Source organism: Lingula anatina, chromosome 1 (assembly GCF_051362555.1).
Source record: "Lingula anatina isolate TDL-2025a chromosome 1, LinAna3.0, whole genome shotgun sequence".
Classification (NCBI taxonomy): Eukaryota; Metazoa; Brachiopoda; class Lingulata; order Lingulida; family Lingulidae; genus Lingula; species Lingula anatina.
In genome coordinates this window covers 6,901,784-6,928,206 of record NC_141767.1, presented here as the reverse complement: position 1 = coordinate 6,928,206, position 26,423 = coordinate 6,901,784, and the positions used below count along the sequence as shown (strand labels likewise).

General features: G+C 37.4%; 1 protein-coding gene across 1 annotated transcript in view; it reads right to left on the bottom strand.

Annotated features, from left to right (window-relative positions):
- LOC106174328 (uncharacterized) overlaps positions 1–26,423 on the bottom strand; it is a 55,624-nt gene that overhangs the window by 7,758 nt on the left and 21,443 nt on the right. Inside the window, exons 24-65 of the mRNA XM_087001469.1 lie at positions 26,267–26,372; positions 25,992–26,042; positions 25,575–25,757; positions 25,062–25,238; positions 24,326–24,496; positions 23,869–24,054; positions 23,356–23,526; positions 23,008–23,184; positions 22,637–22,807; positions 22,288–22,464; positions 21,912–22,082; positions 21,286–21,471; positions 20,896–21,066; positions 20,544–20,720; positions 20,159–20,329; positions 18,801–18,971; positions 18,216–18,386; positions 17,814–17,984; positions 17,261–17,437; positions 16,832–17,014; positions 16,247–16,423; positions 15,669–15,839; positions 15,215–15,397; positions 14,639–14,989; positions 14,135–14,305; positions 13,761–13,879; positions 12,227–13,441; positions 11,967–12,057; positions 11,725–11,775; positions 11,391–11,561; positions 11,021–11,191; positions 10,552–10,722; positions 9,850–10,260; positions 9,447–9,586; positions 8,892–9,104; positions 7,286–7,358; positions 5,069–5,199; positions 3,569–4,792; positions 3,110–3,224; positions 2,770–2,820; positions 2,399–2,560; positions 143–316 (exon numbers count right to left, since the gene is read on the bottom strand). Of these exons, the coding sequence (XP_086857595.1) occupies positions 143–316; positions 2,399–2,560; positions 2,770–2,820; positions 3,110–3,224; positions 3,569–4,792; positions 5,069–5,199; positions 7,286–7,358; positions 8,892–9,104; positions 9,447–9,586; positions 9,850–10,260; positions 10,552–10,722; positions 11,021–11,191; positions 11,391–11,561; positions 11,725–11,775; positions 11,967–12,057; positions 12,227–13,441; positions 13,761–13,879; positions 14,135–14,305; positions 14,639–14,989; positions 15,215–15,397; positions 15,669–15,839; positions 16,247–16,423; positions 16,832–17,014; positions 17,261–17,437; positions 17,814–17,984; positions 18,216–18,386; positions 18,801–18,971; positions 20,159–20,329; positions 20,544–20,720; positions 20,896–21,066; positions 21,286–21,471; positions 21,912–22,082; positions 22,288–22,464; positions 22,637–22,807; positions 23,008–23,184; positions 23,356–23,526; positions 23,869–24,054; positions 24,326–24,496; positions 25,062–25,238; positions 25,575–25,757; positions 25,992–26,042; positions 26,267–26,372 (9,055 nt within the window). The remainder of the gene's footprint in view (positions 1–142; positions 317–2,398; positions 2,561–2,769; positions 2,821–3,109; positions 3,225–3,568; positions 4,793–5,068; positions 5,200–7,285; positions 7,359–8,891; positions 9,105–9,446; positions 9,587–9,849; positions 10,261–10,551; positions 10,723–11,020; positions 11,192–11,390; positions 11,562–11,724; positions 11,776–11,966; positions 12,058–12,226; positions 13,442–13,760; positions 13,880–14,134; positions 14,306–14,638; positions 14,990–15,214; positions 15,398–15,668; positions 15,840–16,246; positions 16,424–16,831; positions 17,015–17,260; positions 17,438–17,813; positions 17,985–18,215; positions 18,387–18,800; positions 18,972–20,158; positions 20,330–20,543; positions 20,721–20,895; positions 21,067–21,285; positions 21,472–21,911; positions 22,083–22,287; positions 22,465–22,636; positions 22,808–23,007; positions 23,185–23,355; positions 23,527–23,868; positions 24,055–24,325; positions 24,497–25,061; positions 25,239–25,574; positions 25,758–25,991; positions 26,043–26,266; positions 26,373–26,423) is intronic.

Sequence of the window (26,423 nt, the reverse complement as noted above, 5' to 3'; positions counted from 1 at the left end):
GTCGCAGCGTTTTTACGTTTTTTTTCTTTGGCAGTTGACAAATACGTTTTATGGATAGAGCAAAACCGCTTGTCATCACAGATAATTAAACAAATACATTACACGCCGCTCAGTTTAACATCCGGTCAATACAAAAATTCACCTGGACAGGGGACGTTGGCGTTACAGGTAATTGGCTCTACACTGTTACCACTACAGCCTGACCCTCCGTTTGAGGGCGGGGGACTGTCACATTGTCTTGTTCTCTGTGAAGTACCACTGCGACACGAGGTGGAACATGTTGACCAAGTGCTCCATTGCCCCCACGCCCCATTAACTGAAAAATGAATTGAATTGTGAAGTCTGCTGATTAACTGACTTTATATATATATATATATATATATATATATATATATATATATATATATATATATATATATATACAGACTTGACATTTAATATGGAATATTTCAGTTTGAAAGGTATACTTAGGTAAAAATGCGTTCTTTTTTCAAAAAATTCAGATCTCTTATAAGACATCTGACTGGAGAAGTGTGAAGTCATTTGTGTCGCTGCCAATTAACTGACTACCAAGTCTGTTGCTCTGTTGCCTTGTGTAATATGCAGTGATTTAATTGGGCAGTGCTCCTTTGGGCTGGTCAAAGCTTGGCTTTGGCGAAGCATGGTTCTGTCAAAAAAGTATCCGTATATCGGCAACTACTGCATAGAAGAATTTGAAATTTTGTATGCAAGCGGTCGGTTGTGCAGTGCGTAAAATGAGTTAAGCAGTGTTTTATAAAATTGTTAAGCTGTGCCAGAATGGCGCGAAAAGCACAGACATTGCCAGACAGATTATTGTATCAAACGGAATAGTCTATACAGTTTTATAGGGTAATGCCCAGACTGATGTACCTACACAGAGACCACGCCCAATGCAATTGACGTCTTACCACCAGGGTACAGGACTCACTGTCCTTCAGGATATGCTGCTGCAATTAAACCAAAACAACCCAGTCTGTTTTGAATGAGGGGCAAATTGTCACCAAAACGCTTTTTTCAAGGCTCTTAACGAACACCAAACTGGTTTCAGCAGGTGGAGATACCAGATGACCTCTGAGGAAGCCACTGTAAACAGCAAAGCAGCGTAGTCTGTTACTCTAATGGATTGGGGACCATGACCGTTTCTGGGTAGAACACTGAAACCGCGTGTCTTTCTTTATTGGGGTCAAACTTCACCTGTACCGCTAAACTTGAGTTTACAGACATCCTGAAGAGGCCTACGACGAATCGTGTGCCACTTCTTAAGTGACCAGGGTCATTGACAGTGGCAGTATTTGGAGTGGATACCACATTGGTGCCAAAACACCAATGGTAGTCATCGATGAAAACCTGAACCAGATCAAATAAAAGAATAATCAGGGAACCACTTGACTATCATTTGATAGGGGGCACCTTAGGAACAATTTTAGGTTGCACGATGAGATTGCCGGTTCACACAGAGCACTTTAAATAGCAAAAAAATTACAGAACCAAGGGAATGAGTAGCTACCATGGTCATCAAAATCGCCATAATTGAACCACATAGACAATATATCGGTAGGTCATTACTCGCCGTATCAACGGCCTGCATGTCCTACAACAAAACTGAGACAAATTAGACACGTTTTAACCGTTGCCTGGAATTTTATTTCAGATTAAACTCTAAAAACCTATCCCAAGGAATACTTGGCGGCTTGAAACCTCTGGTAGCAGCAAGATGAGGTCAAGCGTAACAGCGACTGTTGCTGTGACTAGACACTGACGTGGGGGGCCTTTGTGGGACGTGTAACTCTTTTAAAGACAATAATTAGGAAAATATGGAGATCCAAAATATCGCTTTCAGTGGTTATCGTATGACTTAAAATAGGCAATGTATTTTTGTATGCTTCACTGGCGAATTCAGTTAATGAACTGATGTCACACTGACATCGAATAGATTATCAAAAGTTATTAAAACACGATTTTAATCCTTATTTTCATTTATCAGTCAGCAAAATAGAAAAAAAACTGATGAATTATGATTTGGAAAAAATATTCCATATTAAATGTCAAGTCTGTATATATTATAAGGAAATGGTGATAAACAAACTGTCCTTCACCGAGATTTGTTAATTTTATCAGTGATTAAAACCAACAATTAACAATGTTTTTACATTGACAACATATTAAGGTTGTTTAGTTAAATTTAAAGGTTTTGAATCACGACACCGCAATAAAAATATGCACTGAGAGTTTTCAAGGAAATATTAATGTACAGGCCCCGTCGCCTAAAGACTGCTACAGAGATTCTTAAAGGGGAATGAAATTTTTGAACTTTTGAAAATGATTCAATGCGGTTCCCTTGGATAGTGAACACATATGTATATGTTGTACAACCTACCCGGACAGCCTCCTAGGTTACATGATATAGTTTCAGTGGACAACCCGGCACAAGGAGCACCGCCATATTTGGACGTACAGACACGTGTCCTTGACTGAGTTCCGGGTCCACATGTTGTAGAACAACTGCTGTACGCTCCCCATGGTCCATACGTACCATCCACTGAAGTTAAACGGATAAAATTGCATACAAGCATGTGATGACAAGATCCCTATTTATAAGAAACAACTGTTTTCGGTTTGGGATACCAAAGAATAGCAGATAGGTAAATTCCAAACTATGAAACGAAATGAACAAGGTCCAAGATTTGGATATTTTCTCTTCAAGGATTTGTTACGTGATTAGATTGGTAAATGTGCGACATATTTTACCTGGGTAAGGTGTTGCACAGTCTTCATTAACACGACCATCGCCGTCATCATCTAAAATCATATGCAGATAGGTTTTAAAACATTTCAAAAATCGAAAATGTTTTTCAACCAACTTTGTTTGAGAGCAGTCTGAATACAGTGTATTTACGAATGCAAGAAAATTGTAAACTTTGTCTACGAAAAAACTGTCCGCTAAGAGAAAAAAATAAATAGAAAAATACGTGGTACATTTCGTTTTTTTAGTCCATTGACCAGCCAATTCACATTCAATATGAAAAGAAATCAACGCCCTTTATTTCAGAGGATATTTAAATGAGAAAACAGTATACTTTAACGATACCTTGCGTATTCCCAGAGACACAAAATTCCTCGTCCACTTCACCGTCGCAATCGTTATCAATGCCGTCACCTATATAGCTTGTTTCTGACCAGTTGTCCGGGGTTACTGTGCATGCCTGGAAAATAAAAATGTAAAAAGACTGTTGAAATAAAGATGGTCTGGTGAATCCAATTCTTTCCAAGATACACTATCAACAATTCAAATGTGAATGGCGGCTTTGATATTCGCTTGAGGAAACTTTTATCGCTTGGGCACCTTTCCGTCATTTTCCTCCAAAAGCATCAACGTTAAAAGTTAAAATTTATTATTGGTCACACGTATCCAAACTGCCACAAGCCAAGTTTCTATGCTAGTACAGCGTATATGAATCGATACTTTTGACTATTGTTGAACATTTCAATGGCTATGATACATTTAACTGAATGGAAAAAAAGCCCCTGCAATCACATTCGCACTTACCATGTTTATTCTACTCGCTCTCATCCCAAGTGGCGTGGCATAGGTCTCCCCAGAAACCGTGTCTGTTTTCACGTTGCCATACAAGACAGCGCCAAACCGTCTGTTGGGTAGAGCATGATACAACCTATGGGTCCCATTCTGTACTTCTATATAAGCTCCGAAGTAATTGGTATGTGATATTGGATACCATGCAAGTGATGGAAAATTTGCTGTGTTTAAAGCAACGCCGTCTAAAAAGATGTTGGATGTGTCATCGTCTTGGGCCAGTAAGATTAATAAGTTGACATAAGGCTTGCCTGAACTTGGTGATGAAGTTAGAGCGGTGAATATATACTCTGATTCAAACTGCTGAACAGGGGGTATGTATATCATGGATGGATCTGAGGGTTCCATGGTGTTGTACTGACTTTGAATGAATTCGGCTAAGATGATGGGGTTGGTGGTTTTTAGAGACGTGTACAAATTATTAGTTCCTCCAAGATTGAATTGAGTGAACTTGTAAGAACCTGTTATCCTCATAATGTTGTGGTTTATGTCCCCAATGAGTTCCGTATCATTTGTGGTAGTAACGGTCCTGAACACGTCTCCGCGCTTAAATATCGTTTTTTCTGGTATTGGAACAGTTAGGAACTCTTTACCTAACGCCTGTACGGGCGGTAATTGTTGCACGAGGTGGTCCTTCGACACTGCACCCCCAACAGAAACGGCCACTTGAGTATCCACATTCCCACTGAATACACTGACAGGAGCAGTGGACCTTATCAGGGTTCCCGTCAGCTCAGCTGTACTCTGGACTTGTAAAGAATCAAATTTCATCATGTTAACTGTGGCAGTGTTACCAGCTATTACTGCTCCGGTAATATTTAGAAAAGCTGAGGAGGGGTCCCCGCTGAACGCCGCACTAGGAAAATGCATTGTGACATTGGTGTCGTCCTCTGTCGCCACGACTCCAAACTGACAGGCGATATAGGGTGGAGAGTAACACACCGTGACGTATTCGGTGCCATATGTGTCTAGAGGGAGTCCAAGGAACATATCTGTGGACCTGTCTTCGTTACTGACCCCCTGGACGACAATGTCACCCGTAGAGACAACGTGGACAGCCTTTGGAGCCAACCTGGTGTCTGTCATCCGTAGGTCCTGTGAATATCTGAGGGTTTCGTGTGCGTCTACGGCTAAGGTGAAGGTGGTGTCGATTCCTGGGTGGATGGACGTAATGTTCACCTTGTGAAGTAATTATTGTGTTATTTAAAAGATAAGATATTAAACAATTGCACTTAAAATTGAAAATAAGAAAACGGACACAGTGCTGAAACAATTCTAATAAGTGTTATCTTCAAAGCAGTTGCCATATCATAGGTAGTTTTTAAATGGTAATTAAAGTATTGATGATCATCATAATATTAACTAATACAAGTATTATTAACCCTTTATACGAACAAATCTTGCAACCAGTGTGCCTGACATAGAAATAAAACAGAAAATCAAATCTTGACCTACCGTTACCGGTTCACGAGCAGCATTGGTGATGATCAGCATTTCGCCAAAGCTTTGTGGAGTGGTCACCTTGTGTTCCATAAACATCAGATAAAACTCCCTGCCTCTGCTGTCAAATGGGGTACCCTCTGACACTGAGATATTATAAAGCACAGCCAATATTTGTGATGTGTAGTGCACGCGTGAAATGGAGCAATTATTTAAACCCCCTTCGCATGAAATAGTAGCAAGTGTTTTTTTTAAAGAAAAAAATTAATTAATCAAGAGTTCTCTGATCTTTACAGTTCAATGACAAGACTGCTAAGGTGTAGAGAGTGTAGGAGAAGATCGGCATGAGACAGGCCGCAAAACAGAAACGGCTTCTTTTGCCCAGTTTTCATATCTCAAATAGAGGCTTTAATATTTGTGGTTTCAAGGAAACCACAAATATGGTCGTTTCTATAGGTTTTTAAACTGGAGCACACAAAAACAATGCACGGATCAAAGATCTTTAAACTGTCTTTCAGTTGCGTTGGGTGTAGTCGCACACTCCCGCTTCTATGATGCCTGAAGGGTTTGCGTGTAAAAAGGTATAATGGGCGTTGACTTGTTGCACAATTGTAGGGAACGCCTTATTTATAAAAATTACTTTTTGTATAACATTACATTACTGGTTAAGGTGTCAAAACCTGTTATTTTAATAGTGGGCTTAAGACCAATAATGACTGTGTAAAAACTGTCAAAATTATCATTCCACCCTTGTATTGTGCGCTGAATTCCTTATGGAGGACACCCAAATATGTTTACTTGCGTATACATTCAAAAGAAAAATGTTTTAACATTTTAAAATATACAAAAGCAAAAATAATGACAATTCAAAGGCATACTCCCTACAGCTGAAGCGATATGTGAAAAATTCATTCATACATTTTTGCCTGAAAAGAAAATCATATGTTAAGAGTACACTCGGTCATACGAAGGACAAACCAAATGCTGTAGTTTCAGATATTTCTTTTTCGCTGGACTAATGTTTAATTATAATGTTAAATTGAGAAATCTGATATGCATTATCTTTCCAATTATTAAAACCATCTTTTCATTATTTTATTCATTTTCTATTTTAATCTTTATTTTTTTTATTCATGAATATTTTTCATTTATCTTTTTAGCACTTCATATTACCGGTACATCAACATCAAAGATAGCCTGGTTTTGTTGCAGCATTTTGATGCTTATCACATTGAACAAGAAAATACAACTGAACAAAATGAGATGACTTAATAAGTTGCCTTATATTTATGTTCTAATTATTAGGGTGATTTCAAAAAAAGTGACTATCTGAGTCATGTCAGTGAATTTCATATTAAGTATAACGTTTCTATAATTATAACATTGCTGTTTTACACTACCTGAAAATGTAGACAGAAATTAAGAGTTTTTAAAAAGTGATTTAAGCCAATCACATAGAGACATTTTTGTAGAATCGCCCATCACCGAGTCTCTTAAAAGCCAAGACAACAAAAAGTGCCCCCTTTTCAAGGATAACAATTTTAACCATAATTAACGTTTTGTTTTCTTCTCATACATAATTTTAAATAAATTAGAAATAGTAGGAGTTGCTAGAATTAAAAGCTCAATTTTTTTTCCATTGTTGCGTCTGTGCATCGTCCTTCCGACAAAATGGTCACGATGGATTCTGATTCGGATGTGACCTTGTATGTGTATATGTTAATCTTTTAATCAAACAAAGGGCGAGGATTTTATGTTAAGACGGCGTGCTTGAATTCCAATAGAAAGTTAAAGCATTTATTTGATAATATATTGTAGTAAAATCAATTGATGTGATACTCAACGAGATTCAACCATAAGGTTAATTATGGACCGATTCAGACCATGTAAACAATCATTGTAACCAGCACCAACAGACGTTGTTCCTTTATATGAATATTTTAACCACCTGTCACTATGCTAGTCACCGGTGCAATCTCGACAACAGCCGGATATTTCACACAACCTTTATAATTCTTTCCCTCAGTAGAGTGTCAAAGTTACGTTCAACTGTGTGTAATCCGAGTCTCAGTCTGTTGTAACGTTGCCAGTGCATGCGACAAAGGTAGTATAGGTCGCGGAAAAAAGACAAGAAGTTTCGAGAACCAAGTATGATTGAAAGCAGCGTATGAAACCTGAAGAACATATAATCGTGTTTTCAAGTCCGTGCATTGAAAAAAGCATTCAACATACCTGTCGTTATCATCAAATATAACATCGTCATCACAGGTAGTACTAAAAAACTCCATAACCCCATTGTTGACAGCTAGTGCTGTATAAAGTTGGTCGGCAAACACGCCAGGCTACTGTGATTCTATAATAGGGTGGATATCGCTAGTGTGTGACACACCTTTTATGTACAATCATTTTATTTAGATCACGTGGGTAAAAAAAATGAGTGCATTCTCCTCACCTAGACACCAGATCGAAATAAGTAGTTTGAGGTTACTGAGCTTTCACCCGCATCTTTTCTTCTCGTTTCTATTCAAAAAGGGACAGATGAAAATACAACTAGGTAAATTTCTACTGAACAAACAACTTTTTCTGTATAAGATTATCTACGCTACAATTCATTCATACTGTATATTTTATTTTACCTTCGTTGGGATAACAACTTAAGAAAAAAATGTCAACTTAGGTGGGGCACTTTTTTATTGCAGCTTTTGGACATAATAAGATTGCTTGTTTTTATAGGCGCGGTTGGGGTAATCATAAGTAAGAACTTACATTCAAGGTGTGACACTCTAAAAATAATTGAACCTTTCACATCCAATATGTGTTTATTAACTATGACGAAAACAATGTTTTAACATCTAAGGAATTGATCTCTGTCCGGGGCGTGATGAACAGGTGCTTATCCCAAAATTGTTTTCTATTTGTTATAGACGTTGAGAGAGAGAGAGAGAGAGAGAGAGAGAGAGAGAGAGAGAGAGAGTCAAAAGTTTATTCCTATGGTCCATTTTATTATAATATCTGCTAAATAAACACAATTATTTAATTAATAAATGATAAATTTCTAATTTAATTTTTCACAACTTCATTTATTAATCTTTATTCACATCACTGGATATCAGTACATTATTGCCATTTATACATATAAAAATATGTTAATAACTTCTAATATATTGCAATATTAAGAATATAAAATTAAAGTATGAAAAAACATTAGTGAATTATATTTCTTTCTACTTCTTTCTCGCATCTAGATTGCAAACTTAAAGTCCAGTCCTACCATGCAGTGATATACAATGCAGTCCTACAATACAGCTACCTTATGATCAAATACCAAACATCACAGACTTTGAGCATTTTCTCAAAAACAATTTAAACTTTACAAAATAATAGGAAAAATATATTGTTTTCCAGTCCAAAATAAGTTTTTTTCAATCAATTTCCTACACTGAAAGGGAAAACAGAACTTTAACTTCTGATCTGGCATTCAGGTGTTGTAAGTATTTTCATGTGATCATTACATTCTCTTGATGAATTGCAATTAAAGAAAAAATGCTAGCTGTCTTGTTCAAAATTTGTTAGTGTCTTTTTCTCTACTCTCACATAACTTAAGTGTTAAAAAGTTCATAACATGTAAATGTTTCCATTTAAGTAATTATAAACAAATATGCAATTGCATACAAATGACATTATGCATTTACCATATATTAAGCTTACGTATATCTAAAAAAAATAATGTAGGCCTTAAAATGACATAAAGTTTATACATGTCACTCACAAAAGTAAAAATCTCATAAAATATCCAAAATATCTTAAAAGTCTCCATTAACTCTATATGGACCTTCTATCTCCTTGGAGAGCTATGCCTGCTGTTACGAGAACTAGGAATATTGGAGGCTTCCTTTTCTTTATCAGCCAGTGGGCCGTCAGCAGGTACTGCTATGTAATAGTCTGGCTTGGCTGGTCTGTAGGCAGGGTCAGGAGGCAGGCTGCTGTAAGCCATGGGAAGTGGCATATTTGGGAAGGAGACCTGACGTGGTAATGGAGGACCCACAGATACCTGGAAAAGAAGCAGTTTTGATACAGTTTAGATTATGTTCAGCAAATTCTGGTAATGTCCTCTTAAAGGTAGAAGGGACAAGTTACATATGAGGAATAAGCCAAAAAAATATTTTTAAATATTTTAATACTTTTCCATTAATATCCTATGTCAAATTCACTTAATTTGTTCAAAATGTTGCATATAAAAAATTGTTTTAAATTTAATTAGCATCTTTAGCCATCCTGCCATTCTGCTCAAATGATATGATAGATCATGAAACATGAAACACATGCATGCACACGTACACATGGATATCAACTTAAACTAAACTTGGAGGACAAAATAACAGCTGCAACTTACATCAGAATTGGAATTTGTCAGTTTCTTTCCTCGTGGTTCTCTACGGCGACAGCAGCAGCACCAAGTACAGAATATGAGGAACAGTAGGAACAGGCACACCAACCCAATCACCAGGGCAGCAATCTGCCATTGCTTCAGACCTGCAGGAATCAGGTTACTACTTTACACTTCACAATTTTAACATGTGGAAAATATAAACTGAAATGAGGTATTACACTGGACAAACTATTTAATGACTCTATTTGAGGTATAAAAAAATATTTTTACCATGCTGCAGTTTTGACTCTGCTACATGTAAGTATATCAAATCTCATGAGTTAAAAGGATGAGCCAAACAGCTCAATGCCGGCTTAAACTAAGTACATTGTATCAGCTCCTGTATTTGTCCAAAGTGGTCCCTTACCCTCAACACAGCCCTGGTTGTTAGCTGAAGAGTAGAAGCCGCCCAAACACTTGCATTTCCCACTGTCACAATAGCTGTTGGGTATGGCAGTAGAGCAATCCTGGCTTGTGGAGCACTCTCCGTCTATCAGCCTCTGGATACAAACATCAAACTTGTCAACAGTGTAGTATTTCTTGCCACAGAAGCAGATCCCAGTGTTGTTAACAGCCCTGCATTCACTGTTTTCCACAGCTTGGTAACAGTCTTCATCCATCTGGCATGGACTTGTCCCATCTACCTTGCGCCTAATGCAGGTGTTTGAGCTGGTCTGCATGAACCCAGCCAGACACACACACTGGCCAGAGGAACAGGTGCTGCTGGCAATACTCTGCTGACACTCAGCTGCTGTGGTACAGGTGCTTCCTAGGGTTCCTAGAATTGATTTCCATAATAACAATTTTGAAGCAAATACCTATGAAAGTTATTTATACTGAAAATGAAAAGTGTATGGTACTCATTGCCTTTCTTTTTCTTGTCTTTTCAATGCTCAAGTGTTGTGCTCCAGGGGAAACATACTTCACATGCACTTATCATTTTTACAAAAAACTTGTAACCCTTCACCTACTCAGAACTTTTCATACGTAAGTTTAAAAATACTGCAAAAGATCATGTCACATTACTATATGTTAATCTAATTTCCCCTCTATAGAGGGCAGCACTTACTGATGCACTGCTGTGTATTGCAGTTCTCCATTTCAGAACTATCCCCAGGGCAGGTGGCTCCACCATTGGCTGGGGCTGGGTTATTACACACTCTGCTCCTTGTTCTGGTTCCTGATTCACAGCTCTTTGAACAAGCTGACCATGCAAGCCAAGGACCCCAATTTCCATCAACTGTTGAATAAAAACAGTATTTCTGTTACAATTATGAAAAAACACACAAAAATCTTTAAATTTATTACATGGCTGATATCCTTTTTAGTGAACATACATGTGTTTATTCTGAAATGAATAAGAAACAGATAACTCATTCTGTTTTTTTCTAAGTGGACTTCCATTGTCTTTCTAATACCCACTGTACCAATTTAGCACAACTTTAACTACATGTATGAAACCATCAATATACTATGGTACCAACTACATACTATGGCACCATCAACACACATGTAAAAAGTATATTGTCAAGACTTACCAACACACACAGTATCACCACAATTCCTAGTTTCCACTAAATTCCCAGTGCAGTTGGCCCCTCCGTACTGAGGAGCAGGATTTGTGCAGGTCCTGGTGCGCTGCTGCTGGCCAGTGCCACATGTTACAGAGCATACACTCCAAATTGACCAATCAGTGAAACCACCAGCAACTGGAATTAAAAAAAAGTTATATAAACCTCTTCCTTGACATCACTTTTATTTGGCACATTGTAATCTCAGGCAAAATTGACAAAAAATGAAAACAACATTTAATGTGCTTTTTTACTTATCATCCAGTAGTTTTAGTACACCCACAAGTGCTCTGCTAAAAACTACATAGGATATTTCCTACAAAAGAAAATAGCTTACTTGGACAATAAGTTTCCAGGCATGTCTCCTCCTCGCTGGCTGATCCACTGCACGTGGCTCCATTATTCAGTGGCGCAGGGTCACTGCATGTGCGGGTACGTGTACGAGTTCCATTGTCACATGTCTGAGAGCAGGAACTCCATGTTTGCCAGGCTGCCCAGTTACCGTCAACTATAGTGAGAAAAAAATGTAGCATGCTATATCTTTCTTAATATTCCAATAATAAGTATCAGTTTCACAATTGCACAACACATACAATTATCTCATATTAAGTAAAGATTTGTAGTATGTCATCATAAATTTCTTCAAATGGAATTCACCAAGCGATGCATACCATTTGGCAGTGAGACACAATCTTCATCCTGCACTCCATCACCATCATCATCTGAAAAATAAAGATAATTTTTAATAATTCTCCTCTAAGACAGACAATCCATAAGCAAAGTTAACAATAATATACCTCCTCTAAAGTAAATAAATAAAATTATTGAATAAACAATGAATTAAATGAACAAACAATATAAAAAACAATAAAGAAATATTTCAAATAATAACTGGCTTTTTTTGTGTTCATACCAATTCCATTTCCACATAGTTCTTCATCAATCCTGCCATCACAGTCGTTATCCAGACCATCATCCACAGACTGGCTGGTTCTATTACATGGCTGGAAGGAAGAGGGATATCAAATCAAGCACCTGCCACCAAAATACAGCAAAATACAAAGTGAAACTATTCTTAGTTTTAGGCATATCTTAAACGCATGCACTTGGTCAAATACATTAACTGAAGAAAAAGAAGAAAAAGAGGAAAACATATGAATTAAATATACTTACTTCATTAATTGGTGCCAGTCTCATGCCAGCCGTAGTTCCATAGCTTTCTCCACTGCTGTATCCATAGATAAGCAAACCAAATGGCTTGGTGGGATCTTTGGTCACCATGGAATGTTGTTCATTGGTTACCATGAAGGAGGCCCCAGTGTATCCTGTCCCCTGGATGGTAGGGCACCATGTAATACCAGGATTTAAAGTCTTGCCATCAATTAACAGATTCTGTTTCTGGGTCTCTGCTACCGCCACCATGACATAGCTGGTGTAGTTGCCATTACTGGCATCATTGAGAGCAGTAAAGTCATACTGAGGTAGATATTCCTTTATGGGAGGGATGAGAATCATTGAGACATCTCCAGGTTCATTTGCATCAAACTGACTCTTTGATATCTGCACCACCATGACTGCTTTGTTTGCTTCAATGTAACTGCACAAGTTGTCAGTTCCATTTCCTATAGTGAGTTCCAGGAAATTTCCAGCACGTGAAATGGTGTTGGTCAAAGTCCCTACATCATTATTAGTTACATTAACTGATGTTACATCTTCACTGGCAATAATTCTGATGATATCTCCTCTCTTGTGCATGGATCTCCCTGGTATGGGTACAATTATGAACTGTTTCCCCCATGTGCTAAGTGATGGTACCTGTGTTGTTACGTGGTCAGTTGAGGTACCTATGCCAACCTGAGTCTGCATGTTGCCACTGAAGAGAGCAATAGGTTCAGAGCTGACAATTAACACTCCTGTCAAATCATCTCCACTTGAGAACTGGAAAGATTCAAAGCCATTAATAGTGAAGTTGAAGGTATCCCCTGGGGAGTATGTTTGTCCATTAAATGTCAAGTCCCTACGTCTGCGTCTTCGTTTAGCTGATGGTGGTAGAGTAACAGTGATGACAGTCCCTGGTTTCATGGCCACCCCAGCAATCTGGCATCCATCTCCAGTGGGTGGTGCACAAACAGCACGGAAACTCTTCCCCATGGCATCATCTGGCACTCCAGTGTACACATCAGTGGAGTCTGGCTCCTTGTTGATCCCCATGACAACTATCTCCTGGCTGGCTGTGACTAGAATGCCTTTTGGAGCAGTTTCGGTTCCTGACAGACGTATGGATTTGGGAACCTGTACAATCTGTGTTGACTTAGGTGCCAGGTTGACATTTTGATTTATATAATAAGGCTGTTGGTCTACTGTGGCTCCTGGAGTTGTTATGGTGACCTGACACATAAAATGATGAATATACATAATAGAAATTATACTAAATCATCAAGGTACTGGCAGAACATGAACTTCAAACTTGAAAAAGTTGAATATAGTGCCACCTCTTAGAATCAACTTGGCTGATGGTCAGCAAACTTCTGACAATGTAACCAAGAATACGTTTCTACCAAATTATTCTAGTATCTGTTCATGGTTCCAAATGTAACAGTGCTGGTTTCTGGATTGTATTGCCTCATAATGATGGGGCTAAAAATCACTGCTAAATAAATGGGTATTTAATTCACCATACTATTTCGAGAAAAAAAACTGTATATACCTGAACTGGTACAGAGTATGGATTAATGAGGAGGATCTCTGGTGCAATGTCTACTCCTCCCACAATCTTGTTAGCTAAGAACAGCAGGACAAAGTGTGATCCCCTGGTATCAGGAGCCTCTGTAAACAAAGAAGAAAACAATTGAAAATTACATACATTCACACCCAGATAACAAGAGGTTGTTGGGTGACTGCCCATTTTGCTATAAAGCTACTGTGTGTCTTTGGTTAGCCATTGCAGTTTCAATCTAGACAACCATGCATGTACAGTGTACACATGTAAAACAGCATGGGTTAAAATGCTAAGATCATGTAAGCTAGATCAGTTAAATACAAATATGTTCTCATATAAAATTTAAAAGAATTCTGTCTAACCTGGACAAGGCCGCACATTGCATTCTTCAGTCCCTGTACCAGAACCAGGACAACTTTGTCCTCCAAACTGTGGTGCTGGATTGTTGCACTGGCGTGTCTTTGTCCTGACACCTGGACCACATGAAGTGCTGCAGTCTGACCATGAGCCCCAGTTACTCCATTGTCCATTTACTATAAAATGTTAACCCACAAAAATTATAGTACAGGTAATTGAAAGTGAAGCAATAAAAAGAGAACACATTGCAGCCAGTATTTAACTTAGCTACCTCCAAGTACAATTTATGTATAGCCTATTTATAACACATTTTTTAAAATCTTACGTATCAACAAAACTGTTAAAATTAATATACCTTAACACAGTAAAGCCCCTGTACTTATCAGTATAAACCATAGTAAAAAAATTCAAAAAAGCAATTTTTGTTTTATTCTAATCAGACTATCTGTGGTCAATGCTAACTAGGAAAAATCAATAATAAGATGTATATGGCCTACAAACCAACTTACTTGGACATGGACTTGTATTGCAGTTTCTGGTCTCAGTCTCATTGTACTGTCCCCCTGGACACGGAGAACCTCCAAATGCTGGCTCTGGAGCTGTGCATGACCTTGACCTAGTTTGTTGTGAGCCTCCACAGGTCACAGGGCACACTGACCAAGGTGTCCATGTTGACCATTGTCCATCAACTGGACATGAGGCATTATTACAGGATTCATTCTCTGTTGCAGATCCAATGCAGAATGTTCCATTATTATCGGGTGCTGGGTTGTCACAGGAGCGAGTCCTGATGCGATTGCCTCCACCACAGGTGGCATCACACAAGCTCCAATTGCCCCATGATCCCCAGTTGCCATCAACTAGAAGGTATTTACAGATATAATTAAATGTACGTCTGACATATTTTTGATACGTTTTGGAGAATATATAAAAAAGGTAAACTTGTTAGTTACTAGTTACTTACTTACAAGAACATAACATTTTCAAATGCTTAGTGCACAAAGTGATTTTTAAAAATATATAACATAGGAAAACTTGGATGAAAGCACATGTATTCTTCTTTGACTGACAAGTCAGCTACTCACTTGGGCATGGTTGAGTCTGGCAGCTTTCAGATTCAGTCTGTGTATTAGTTGCTGCCCCAGCACAAAGAGCTCCACCATTCTGTGGTGATGGGCTGTCGCAGTTACGATGACGGAACCGTTCACCAGACCCACAAGACTTTGTGCATGCACCCCAATCCGTCCATGAAGACCACCCACCATCCACTGAATACAAAATTATACTGCAATTTACCATTTTTTAAACAATAAACAGTAAAAGAATGTTTTTAGAACATGCTTTAGGAATAAAGGATTATTTTACTTGTTGACTATTTAAAGGTTGACTTCTTAAAATTGATTATTTATATATCTTGCTGCATGAATATTCAGATAAGTATATATAACTGTTCAAAAGAGTAAAAAAAGTGGCACCATCAAAATTTGGCATTAAACATAAACAATCCTTTCAACCAAGACAAATAAGAGAATATTGTACCTGGACATAAAGCAGTAGAACAGTTTTGTGTCTCGCTGCTGGCACCAGGGCAAGAGGCACCACCAAAGAGAGGTGTAGGGTTGGCGCATGTCCGCCGTCGTTGTTGTGTTCCTCCCCCACACGTAACTGGACATGTGGACCATGCACCCCATGGAGCCCAGTTACCATCCACTTGAAAAGACAGAATAATGGTGCTGTTTTATGCAGAAAATGCTTTCTGTGTCTCCTAGTTTGTCTGCTTAATGACAGGGTTCAAAATTCACAGAATTCCACAAACAAAACTGGCCCCAAAAATTACTGACACTGTTTACATCCCTAATGTCAATTTTTTATTGCCAGCTATTCGACAAGGGCAATCAATATACGATATAAAATACCCTAAGCTTCAGACTTGATGATACATTTTAGCCTCACCATCTCCAATTTGAATTTCATTAACCCATGCACTTGCCCTCAGCAAACAGATGTGAAAATTTGAAAATAGAGAAGCTGGCCTGCATCCGATCTGAAACTTACGGTACACATAATACTGAAGTTTACAAATTATGGAACCAGCTTGCCAAAAGACCCATGAATACCTGGGCAGGGTTGGTTGTTGCAGCTCTGGTATTCCTCCTGGTCAAATGGGGGTGCTCCAACACACTGAACTCCTCCAAACTGTGGCTGACTACAGGAACGCACCCTCCTCTGGGTGCCCCCTCCACAGGTGGCATTGCAGTTCCCCCAGTCTGTCCAATCAGACCACTGGCCATCAACTGAAATAGGTGTGGATTTAAATAACTAAGACTACATTTAAATACCACAGTGCTAACATGGCTTGTGTTATACTTTAGTTCCATAAATGGGTCTAACTTATCGGCAAAACTGCTCGAACCTTCATTTTTGTGGCATGAACAAGTCAAGGGTTCTTAGACACTTACAAGAGCCCTACGTCTTTACTGTCCAAAAATTCACTAGTCATAAAACATAAAATCTAGTATGTCAACACACATAAAGATACATAAAATCACAAAAACTGCAACCATCACTTCAAAAACCAAGAAAACAAAATATAAATAAAGGCATCTACATGTATGTCTAGCGCAATAATGTTTTTCGTAATAATGAAGCAACCTACCAAATTGAAGTAAGAAGATATTGGACACTGAAATTATTTGCCTTACCAGGGCAATCAGCTGTGTTGCAGAACCTTTGTGCTGTATCTGTGCCGGGACAGGTGGCTCCACCATTTTGAGGAGCAGGATTTGTGCAGGTCCTAGGACGAGTTTGGATGCCTTTCAGATTGCCAAGGGTACATGTCCTGCTACATGAACCCCAAGAACCCCATGGTGACCAGTTACCATCAACTATAAATAAATAAATAAACAAGTTCACAATTATATTTACATTATTATTATTATTTTCCTTGTCTAACACAATGTTATATTATTGGGCATCCATGTAGATTTAATACAGACAAATCACTGCAGGGAAAACTTATAAATAAATGTGTTCCAAAATTATTTAACTAAGTATTATTGTAATAACAGTACACATTGTTTTCAAATAACAGACTTATAGCCAACATAAAAATACAAACAAGATGTTCTTACCAGGGCAACCAACTAAGTTACATGTTTTATTATCTGAAGCACTCCCAAGAGCTTGACAATCACTCCCACCAAATGCTGGGGTTGGGTTTGTGCATGTGCGTGTGCGTTCCTGTGTTCCAGGTCCACAAGTAGTGCTGCAGGAAGTCCATGTGGTCCAGTCTGTGTAACCACCATCAACTACAAATAGAAAAGTTGACATTCAATGAGTCTCTACAACTACAACATGATGGTTGTTATACTACTTTAATTTATAATCCAAAAAGTAACACAAAAATAAATTTTTGCTTTGTTCAATTATTGAAATAAAGACAACAAAGAGTCACCTGAAAATTCATGTGAATGGTAGTCCGCAAAAGTGGCAGAAACCCAATAGAGTAGCCATATGACAGTTATTGATAGTGGGGGTAGATTAGAATCCATGTATTGATTATTACAAAACTGTATAACTGTATGCTTATTAACCTTGTACCAAACATTTATTGCATTGTTTATATAGAAAAGCACTTATATTGACAGAATATCAGAACAATGTCCCATCAAATCAATCACTTACTTGGACAAGGCTGAGAGTTACACACATCTGTCTCTGTACCACTGCCAGGACAAGGTTGTCCACCATGTTGTGGCTCAGGGTTGGAACAGTTTCTGTACCTGGCACGCATGCCGCCTCCACACGTGACATTGCAGGTAGTCCACATCCCCCACGGGGCCCAATTACCATCAACTGTGATATTATATACATTATTATAAAGAGCAATGGGTGATTTACTTTTCATGCCTACCTGTAACTGTCCTATATTTTTGTTAATATAGCTTTAAATCAAGTATAACCAAATCAAATCAATTATAACCAAAAATAAAGACAGCCAATATTAAACAATAACATTAAATACAACATATCACTCCATGCATTCCACTTTAGGAGTAAATAAATTCATTCTGAATTAAGCATTACCTGGACAAGGGTTGGTATTGCATGCCTTGCTTTCTTCTTCAATCCCCGTGCAGTTTTGCCCACCAAACTGAGGGGCAGGGTTGGTGCAGGAGCGATTGCGACTGTGTGTGCCACCACCACATGTTCTATCACATGTTCCCCAGGCAGACCATTCAGTGAAGCCACCATCAACTTTTAACAGGTAAGGGAATAATGATATTTTAAAACACAGTTTATAGAATTATCAGATCCAGAACAAACAGTAGGAAGAAATTTTTGAAAAAAGGCTGAATTAACATACTCCTCTGCTAGTTGAAATTTTGACAAAGAATAGTTTATAGAATTTTTTAATTTCAAGTGAAAGATGTATTTGCATTTTCTTTATTCATAATTATAATCATTAACTGACCAATTTAGCAATATGAAAAGTTTACAGCAAATTGGCTGCAAACTATATAATTTGTGGAAAACATACTCAAGAAGTTTGTAAAAAATGAAAATTTGCAAAAAGAATCCACTTGCATAGTAAACTTCCCTCTTGCAAATTTGTAAGAGAGTTTGTGGCAGGCCTAAAATTTATCCTATATATGAAAACATGTCACTTACTTGGACACGGGTTTATATTGCACTGCTGAGACTCGGAGGCATCACCTGGGCAGGTGGAGCCATTGTTGGCAGGTGCTGGGTTGGTACATGTTCTGTTCCTGGTCTGTACCCCTCCTCCACAGGACACAGAACATGATGACCAGGGGGTGAAATCTGCCCAATTCCCATCCACTAATTTATAAATGTAGAGATGTAATTAATGATAAGGTGACACCAAGAGAAAAATTCTAAATATCATTTCTCAAAAGCAAATATTAATACATAACTTGCATGCCTGATCCCAGCATTATTCATATCGTTTATGATGAGGTCATAAAGTACATGTAACAGAAAAAAGTTTCAAATATTACTGTTACAAACAGACAGAACAAATTTAACAAAGACCACATTAACATCTTTTACTCAGTGAACAAACCAATAAAGACAGTTACAGTGCGATTCACAAGTAGAAAATTAGCTAATGATCATATGACATAATTATGGACATAATCATGCCTTTGAACAATAATACAGCATGCACCCTGATTCACAAGCATTCATGCATACACAAACCATGCACTTATAGCATATCAGTTAATTAAGCAATCCATTTGGCATAAAGCATGAAGCTACTCATAGAAGCTTGCAAATTCCACCACCACAAATAAGATCACCAACATAATAATGGAATTAATATGTTTAAAATATGAATAATTCATAAATGTTTACATTATTTTTGACCATCTTCCTCAATTAAACAAATAATAATATATTTAAATGACAAAAGAAGCTTTACCAGCATATTGTCTTTTAGGCAAATATTAATTATAATAAAGATAACTTAAGCCTTGCTCAAATTGCAATAATAAAAGGGGGAAATGTTTCTTTTTTCAACATTTTTTCCATACCAACTTAAAGAAAGATATATCACAGTATGAAAGACACTTTTGTTGCCTTACATAAAAAATTCACTTAACCCTATAAAAGAAGATAACAATGTTTACAAATATAACATATAAACTACACAATCAAATATAATTAAAAATGAAACAATTAATCTTAATTACTAGAACTTTAAAAATGACTTCAGCCAATTATCATTCAAATACTAGTACATTTGCATGAAGTCAAGCACAAGAACAGCAAAAGTCATGATATAAAGTAAGCAAAATTTTATGCACCCAAAGTAAAAGCCAGATGCATAGGTGATTATATAAATTACATGTTCACACTGAACAATTCAATAATAAACTCTTGCATACTGGACAACCCTGAGTGTTCCAATGTGTCACTTAACTAATTTTTTCTTAAATAACATTTTTGGAATATATCAATTTTAGCTGAGAAAATTTGCGGAAAATCTAAAGCAATTTTCTTACCTGGACAACCCTGAGTACTACACTGTTGTAACTCAAGTCTGTTTCCCACACAATCAGCACCTCCATTTTGTGGTACTGGATTGGTACATGTCCTGGTTCTTGACTGGGAGCCTCCACCACAGGTGGCATTACAAGAGCCCCATGAACTCCAATTTGTTAATCCTCCATCAACTACAAATGAGATGAGTAAACATTTTCATATTATTAAAATGTCACAGATTGTCTTATAACGTTTTTATTTCTCCTCCAGTGGATCTTAAACTTAAAATTGCTATATATACTGAATGATTTTTATTAAATCCACATTTTCTTAAGTTTAATGCAAACAAAAGTATTTTTTAAAGTTTTGTTCTGAGTAGTTATTTTTGTAAAGTTGCTGTCTCACCTGGACATCCCTGTGTGTTGCACTGCTGTGTTTCTGAGCTAGGTCCAAGACCAGAACAGTCATTGCCATTAAAAGCTGGAGTAGGGTTTGTGCAAGTTCTGGTTCTTGTTTGAGAGCCACCTCCACATGTAGAAGAACAAGTGCCCCAACTGCTCCACTGACTGTAGCCTCCATCCACTGAAATATAAGTAGATTTGTACAATGGCAAAAATGTTGCTCTAGCATGGACAGTAGGACTTTTAAAATGTACATTAAATAGAGCAGATTTTAGTATACTTAACATATTGAATAAAACAATATACTGTGATAGAAAATTTGAAATAAATTCAATAAAAGGGTGGTGTTTCCTTACCTGGACAACCCTGAGTATTACACTGTTGTAACTGCAGTCTGTCTCCCACACAATCAGCACCTCCATTTTGTGGTACTGGATTAGTACATGTTCTGGTTCTTGACTGGAAGCCTCCACCACAGGTGACATTACAGGTGCTCCATGAACTCCAATTTGTGAATCCTCCATTGACTGTAATGAGTTATTCAAATTTATTTAAAAAGGCAAATGGTATCACATTAAAAGCTGATAGAAAAAGTTAATTAAAAAATAGTTTAAGTCACCCTAACCAAAACTACTATGTAAAACAATACATTTAGATTGCATCAGTACAAATTTAGTAGTCAAACACTACAGGTAATAATGGTATAACATTCTCTTATGACAATACCCAAGCTGATATTACTGTACCTATACAGGGATTGTTGCCACACTCTTGAGATTCATTCTGAGTATCTGGGGGAGCTCCTGGACAGCTGTTGCCTCCAAAGGCAGGTGCAGGGTCATTGCAGGACCTTGACCTTGTCTGCTGACCTCCACCTCCACAAGAGACTGAACAAGTTCCCCATGCTGACCACTGACCCCATTGACCATCCACTATTGGAGAAAAAAATGTCTAAACTTAAAAAAGGCTCACAAAAACTGGACTCTGTTTCTGTCTTTTCTTTCAGTTTTTGCAAATGCTTTCATAATCATGATTTTATATGTTCCTCTTTGGGATAAAATAAATTTTAAAACAACGAGAGACCAGACCTTATTAAGACAATTATCAAGATATATAAAATCTAAAATATTAAAAAAATTGTGATTCAAGATTTAAAAACCCTGATTCTAAAATAAAATCGGTTACGTACAAGTAAGATAAATAATCAATTCCAAGTTTTTCTAAACAGAATTGTTTTAAATCCTTCTTCAGGTTATTTATAGATTCAACTCAATAAATCAAATGCTATTGAATTATAAACTAAATATGCAATAAACTTAATTTAATCTCATAAAATTCTCACCCTCAGTGTCCAATCAAAGTATTTTCTTACCTGGACAATTCTGAGTATTACACTGCTGTAACTCCAGTCTGTCTCCCACACAATCAGCACCTCCATTTTGTGGTACTGGATTGGTACATGTCCTGGTTCTTGACTGGGAGCCTCTACCACACGTGGCATTACAAGAGCCCCATGAACTCCAATTTGTTAACCCACCATCAACTAGAAACAAAATGTATTGATGTGTTCAAATAAAAATGTCATATATTTCCTGATCATCCTGTACTACCCTTCCAGTTAAGCTCAAATTCAAATGTACTACTGGAAGATTTTTATTAAATCCAAAAATTCTTTTTTCAAATGCAAAGGAAAGGAAATTGCATCAGAATCTCGTTTTGAAATAGTATTTTTAAAAACGCTGTCTCACCTGGACATCCCTGTGTGTTGCACTGCTGTGTTTCTGAGTTAGGGCCAAGACCAGAACAGTCATTGCCATTAAAAGCTGGAGTAGGGTTTGTGCAAGTTCTTGTTCTTGTCTGAGAGCCACCTCCACATGTAGAAGAACAAGTGTCCCAACTGCTCCACTGACTGTAGCCTCCATCCACTGAAATATAAGCAGTTTTGTTCAATGCCAAAAATCTCTTCAGAATGGACAGTTTGACTATCAAATTGTACATCAAATAGAGCAGATTTAAGTTTACCTAATGTTTGAATAAAACAATATACTGCAATTTAAAAACAGAAATAAATCTCATAAAGGAGTAGTGTCTCCATACCTGGACAACCCTGAGTATTACACTGTTGCAACTCCAGTCTATCTCCCACACAATCAGCACCTCCATTTTGTGGTACTGGATTGGTACATGTCCTGGTTCTTGACTGGGACCCTCCACCACAGGTGACATTACAGGTGCCCCATGAACTCCAGTTTGTTAACCCACCATCAACTACAAATAAGATGAGTAAACATTTTCATATTAAAATGTCATAGATAGTCTTATAACCTTTTATTTCTCATAAAGTGGATCTTAAACTCAAATGACTATGTTACTGGAAGAATTTTATTAAATCAAAATTATCTTAAATTAGATCTTAAAAATATTTTTATAGTTTTCTTTTGAATTTTTTTTTTAAAGTGCTGTCTCACCTGGACATCCCTGTGTGTTGCACTGCTGTGTTTCTGAGCTTGGTCCAAGACCAGAACAGTCATTGCCATTAAAAGCTGGAGTAGGGTTTGTGCAAGTTCTTGTTCTTGTCTGAGAGCCACCTCCACATGTAGAAGAACAAGTGCCCCAACTGCTCCACTGACTGTAGCCTCCATCCACTGAAATATAAGTAGTTTGTACAATGCCAAAATGGCTCTTCAGAATGGACAGTTTGACTCAAAATGTACATCATATAGAATGTATTTTAGCATACTTAACATACTGAATAAAGCAACATACTGTGACAGAAAATCTGAAATAAATTGGATAAAAGGGTGGTGTCTCCTTACCTGGACAACCCTGAGTATTACACTGTTGCAACTCCAGTCTATCTCCCACACAATCAGCACCTCCATTTTGTGGTACTGGATTGGTACATGTCCTGGTTCTTGACTGGGACCCTCCACCACAGGTGACATTACAGGTGCCCCATGAACTCCAGTTTGTGAATCCTCCATTGACTGTAATGAGTTATTCAAATTTATTTAAAAAGGCAAACAGAAAAAAATTCAATTACACTTTACATAAAAGATCAAATGTATTATCAAATTGATTTATAATTCATAACTTCAAAAGTTAGCTTATTTAACTGGCCCTTGGTGATTAAGGGTACAGTGCTGAAATTTTCCAGGAAAAATAATTTTTGTTTTATAAAGTTCAACTACCCATTGTGTCCCTCTAAAGGTACTGGTATTCAAAATATCCTTTTTATCAACATTAAAAAAATCTTCCATTATCTGTTGATTTATATAATTTATTGTACCCGATTCTTTTTCTATTTAAGAAGAACATCAAGGTCATACCTATACAGGAAATGCTGCCGCACTGTTGAGATTCAGTTTGAGTATCTGGTGGAGCTCCTGGACAGTTGTTGCCTCCAAAGGCAGGTGCAGGGTCATTGCAGGACCTTGACCTTGTCTGCTGACCTCCACCTCCACAGGAAACTGAACAAGTTCCCCAGGCCGACCACTGACCCCACTGACCATCCACTATAGAAAATAATAACTTGTCATAATATACTTCAAGCTTGACATGATTTCATAGTTAATCTTAATTTTTTCTTTTCATGCAAAAACAATGCAAATATTTTGTTAAACAATAAATGTAATATTGAATAAACCTCATGTCATTTAATAAGACTCACATTTGATAATGAAGTATTTTTCTTGAATGACATTATTTTGAATAGATCAATTTTAAAACATCAGTAATTTTTCAAACCTGAGAAAATGTTCAGAGAATCTAAAGCACATTTCTCACCTGGACAATTCTGAGTATTACACTGTTGTAACTCCAGTCTGTCTCCCACACAATCAGCACCTCCATTTTGTGGTACTGGATTGGTACATGTTCTGGTTCTTGACTGGGACCCTCCACCACAGGTGACATTACAGGTGCCCCATGAACTCCAGTTTGTTAACCCACCATTGACTATGAATAAACATACAGAAGAAATGGACAAAATCCCTAATGGGATATAAAGATACCAAGTGAAACACATGCAGCACTGTTCCTTTTTCCTGGTTGCTCATCGTTTGCTGCACAGAGTTACCTGCCTCCTAACAGGCCATTGGGTTTTAGTAGACTTAGTAAACATGCAAAAATTTGAGAGAAAGTTTTTAAAAGTTTGGCCACTATGCAATAGTTACTATAGCTGCTCAAGGAGTGGTACATTTCTAGTTTAAGTTTATAATTGAATGTAGGTTTAGTCACCTAATACTGAACAGTAACTATAATTTACTTAGTAACAATCACATCACACCACATATTAAAAAATTAGTACATTTACTTCAAACAAATACTTCCTAAAACTACCATTAGGCTAAACCAGGTTATTACATGATTATTAAACTACAGTATTTCAATTTCTACGTGACTTCTAACTTCTTTATTCTATATAGTACATGTTTGTATCTATGTCTACTTGTAATTCTGATATCTTCATTGACAAGTACAGACACCATCACCAGGTTACCATGCCTACTTCAAAACTTACCTGGACATCCCTGTGTGTTGCATTGCTGGGTTTCTGTGGCAGGTCCCAGACCAGAGCAATCACTGCCATTATTAGCAGGAGCAGGATTTGTACAAGATCTGGTCCTTTCCTGAGTACCACCTTCACATGTGACAGTACAGGTGCTCCAGCTGCTCCACTGACTGTAGCCTCCATCAACTGAAATGTATTATAATAATTAATGGAAGACAGACTAAATACACATGTGCCATATGACATGAAAGATGAGAAAATGGTGCTTTTGTTACTGTGAACATTCAGGGAAGATAGTAGGTCCATATGTGATTTAAATGTGTACAGTTTACTTGTGAACTTAAGTGGCAGTGTTTGTTTGAACATATTCTATATTTCCTATTTCTATTTCTTATTGACAGCATTCTGAATTTCATATTGGAAAACTGTACATCTCTATCTTGGCCTGTCTTAATACTGTTGAATGTAAAGTGATTACGTTTTCAATTTTAAACAGCACCATGAGAAAACCCAAAGACTGACCTGGGCAGCTGGTGTCTCCACATGTCTGGCTCTCCGTCTGTGTACTGAACAGAGAACCTGCACAGCGACTGCCTCCAAATGCTGGAGCTGGATCAGAACAGGTTCTTGTCCTGGTCTGTTGACCAGTGCCACATGTCACTGGACATGCTGACCATGAGGACCATGCTGACCATTGCCCATCAACTGAAATAAATAGTTTAGTGTTTGCCAGGGTAAGTAATTTGGTGAGAAATTTAAGTCCAATACAGAAAAGTCAAATGACAACTAAGCATAATCTATATGTATTCCTTTTTTTAGTTATAGCAAAACATAAGGTACAAATTTATACTACCATGAACTTCGTTTCAAGGCCTTTCTCAGTAAGAATTTGCTAATACACATTTAATATGAGCTGTATTAAAATCTCAGTTCACACACCTTTGATAGGTGCAGCACAATCTTCATTCTGGCGGCCATCACCATCTTCATCTGAAAGTAAAAAAATCAAATTAAAGTTAAAGATTACTTAAAAATTAAAAATATTATCTTTTTTATATCAATATTTATGCTGTAATTTCTGTAAATCTTTTTAAATGTCACCTGTATCCCTATTTATTTCATTATACAAATTATTTGATCAATTTCACTAATAAAAACATGTGCCACCATCTACCAACAGATGCAGATATGAATTGTTAAATCAAAGTTTCTACCCAGGTTTGTATCTTGACAGTTTTCTTCATCCACCAGACCATCACAGTCATTGTCAATGCCATCAGCTCGGCTGACAGTGGTAGCAGACAGAGCACACCCACATGGCTGGGGGGAGAAAAGTTCACATCAATAATATGCTTTCATTGGTCATTTATT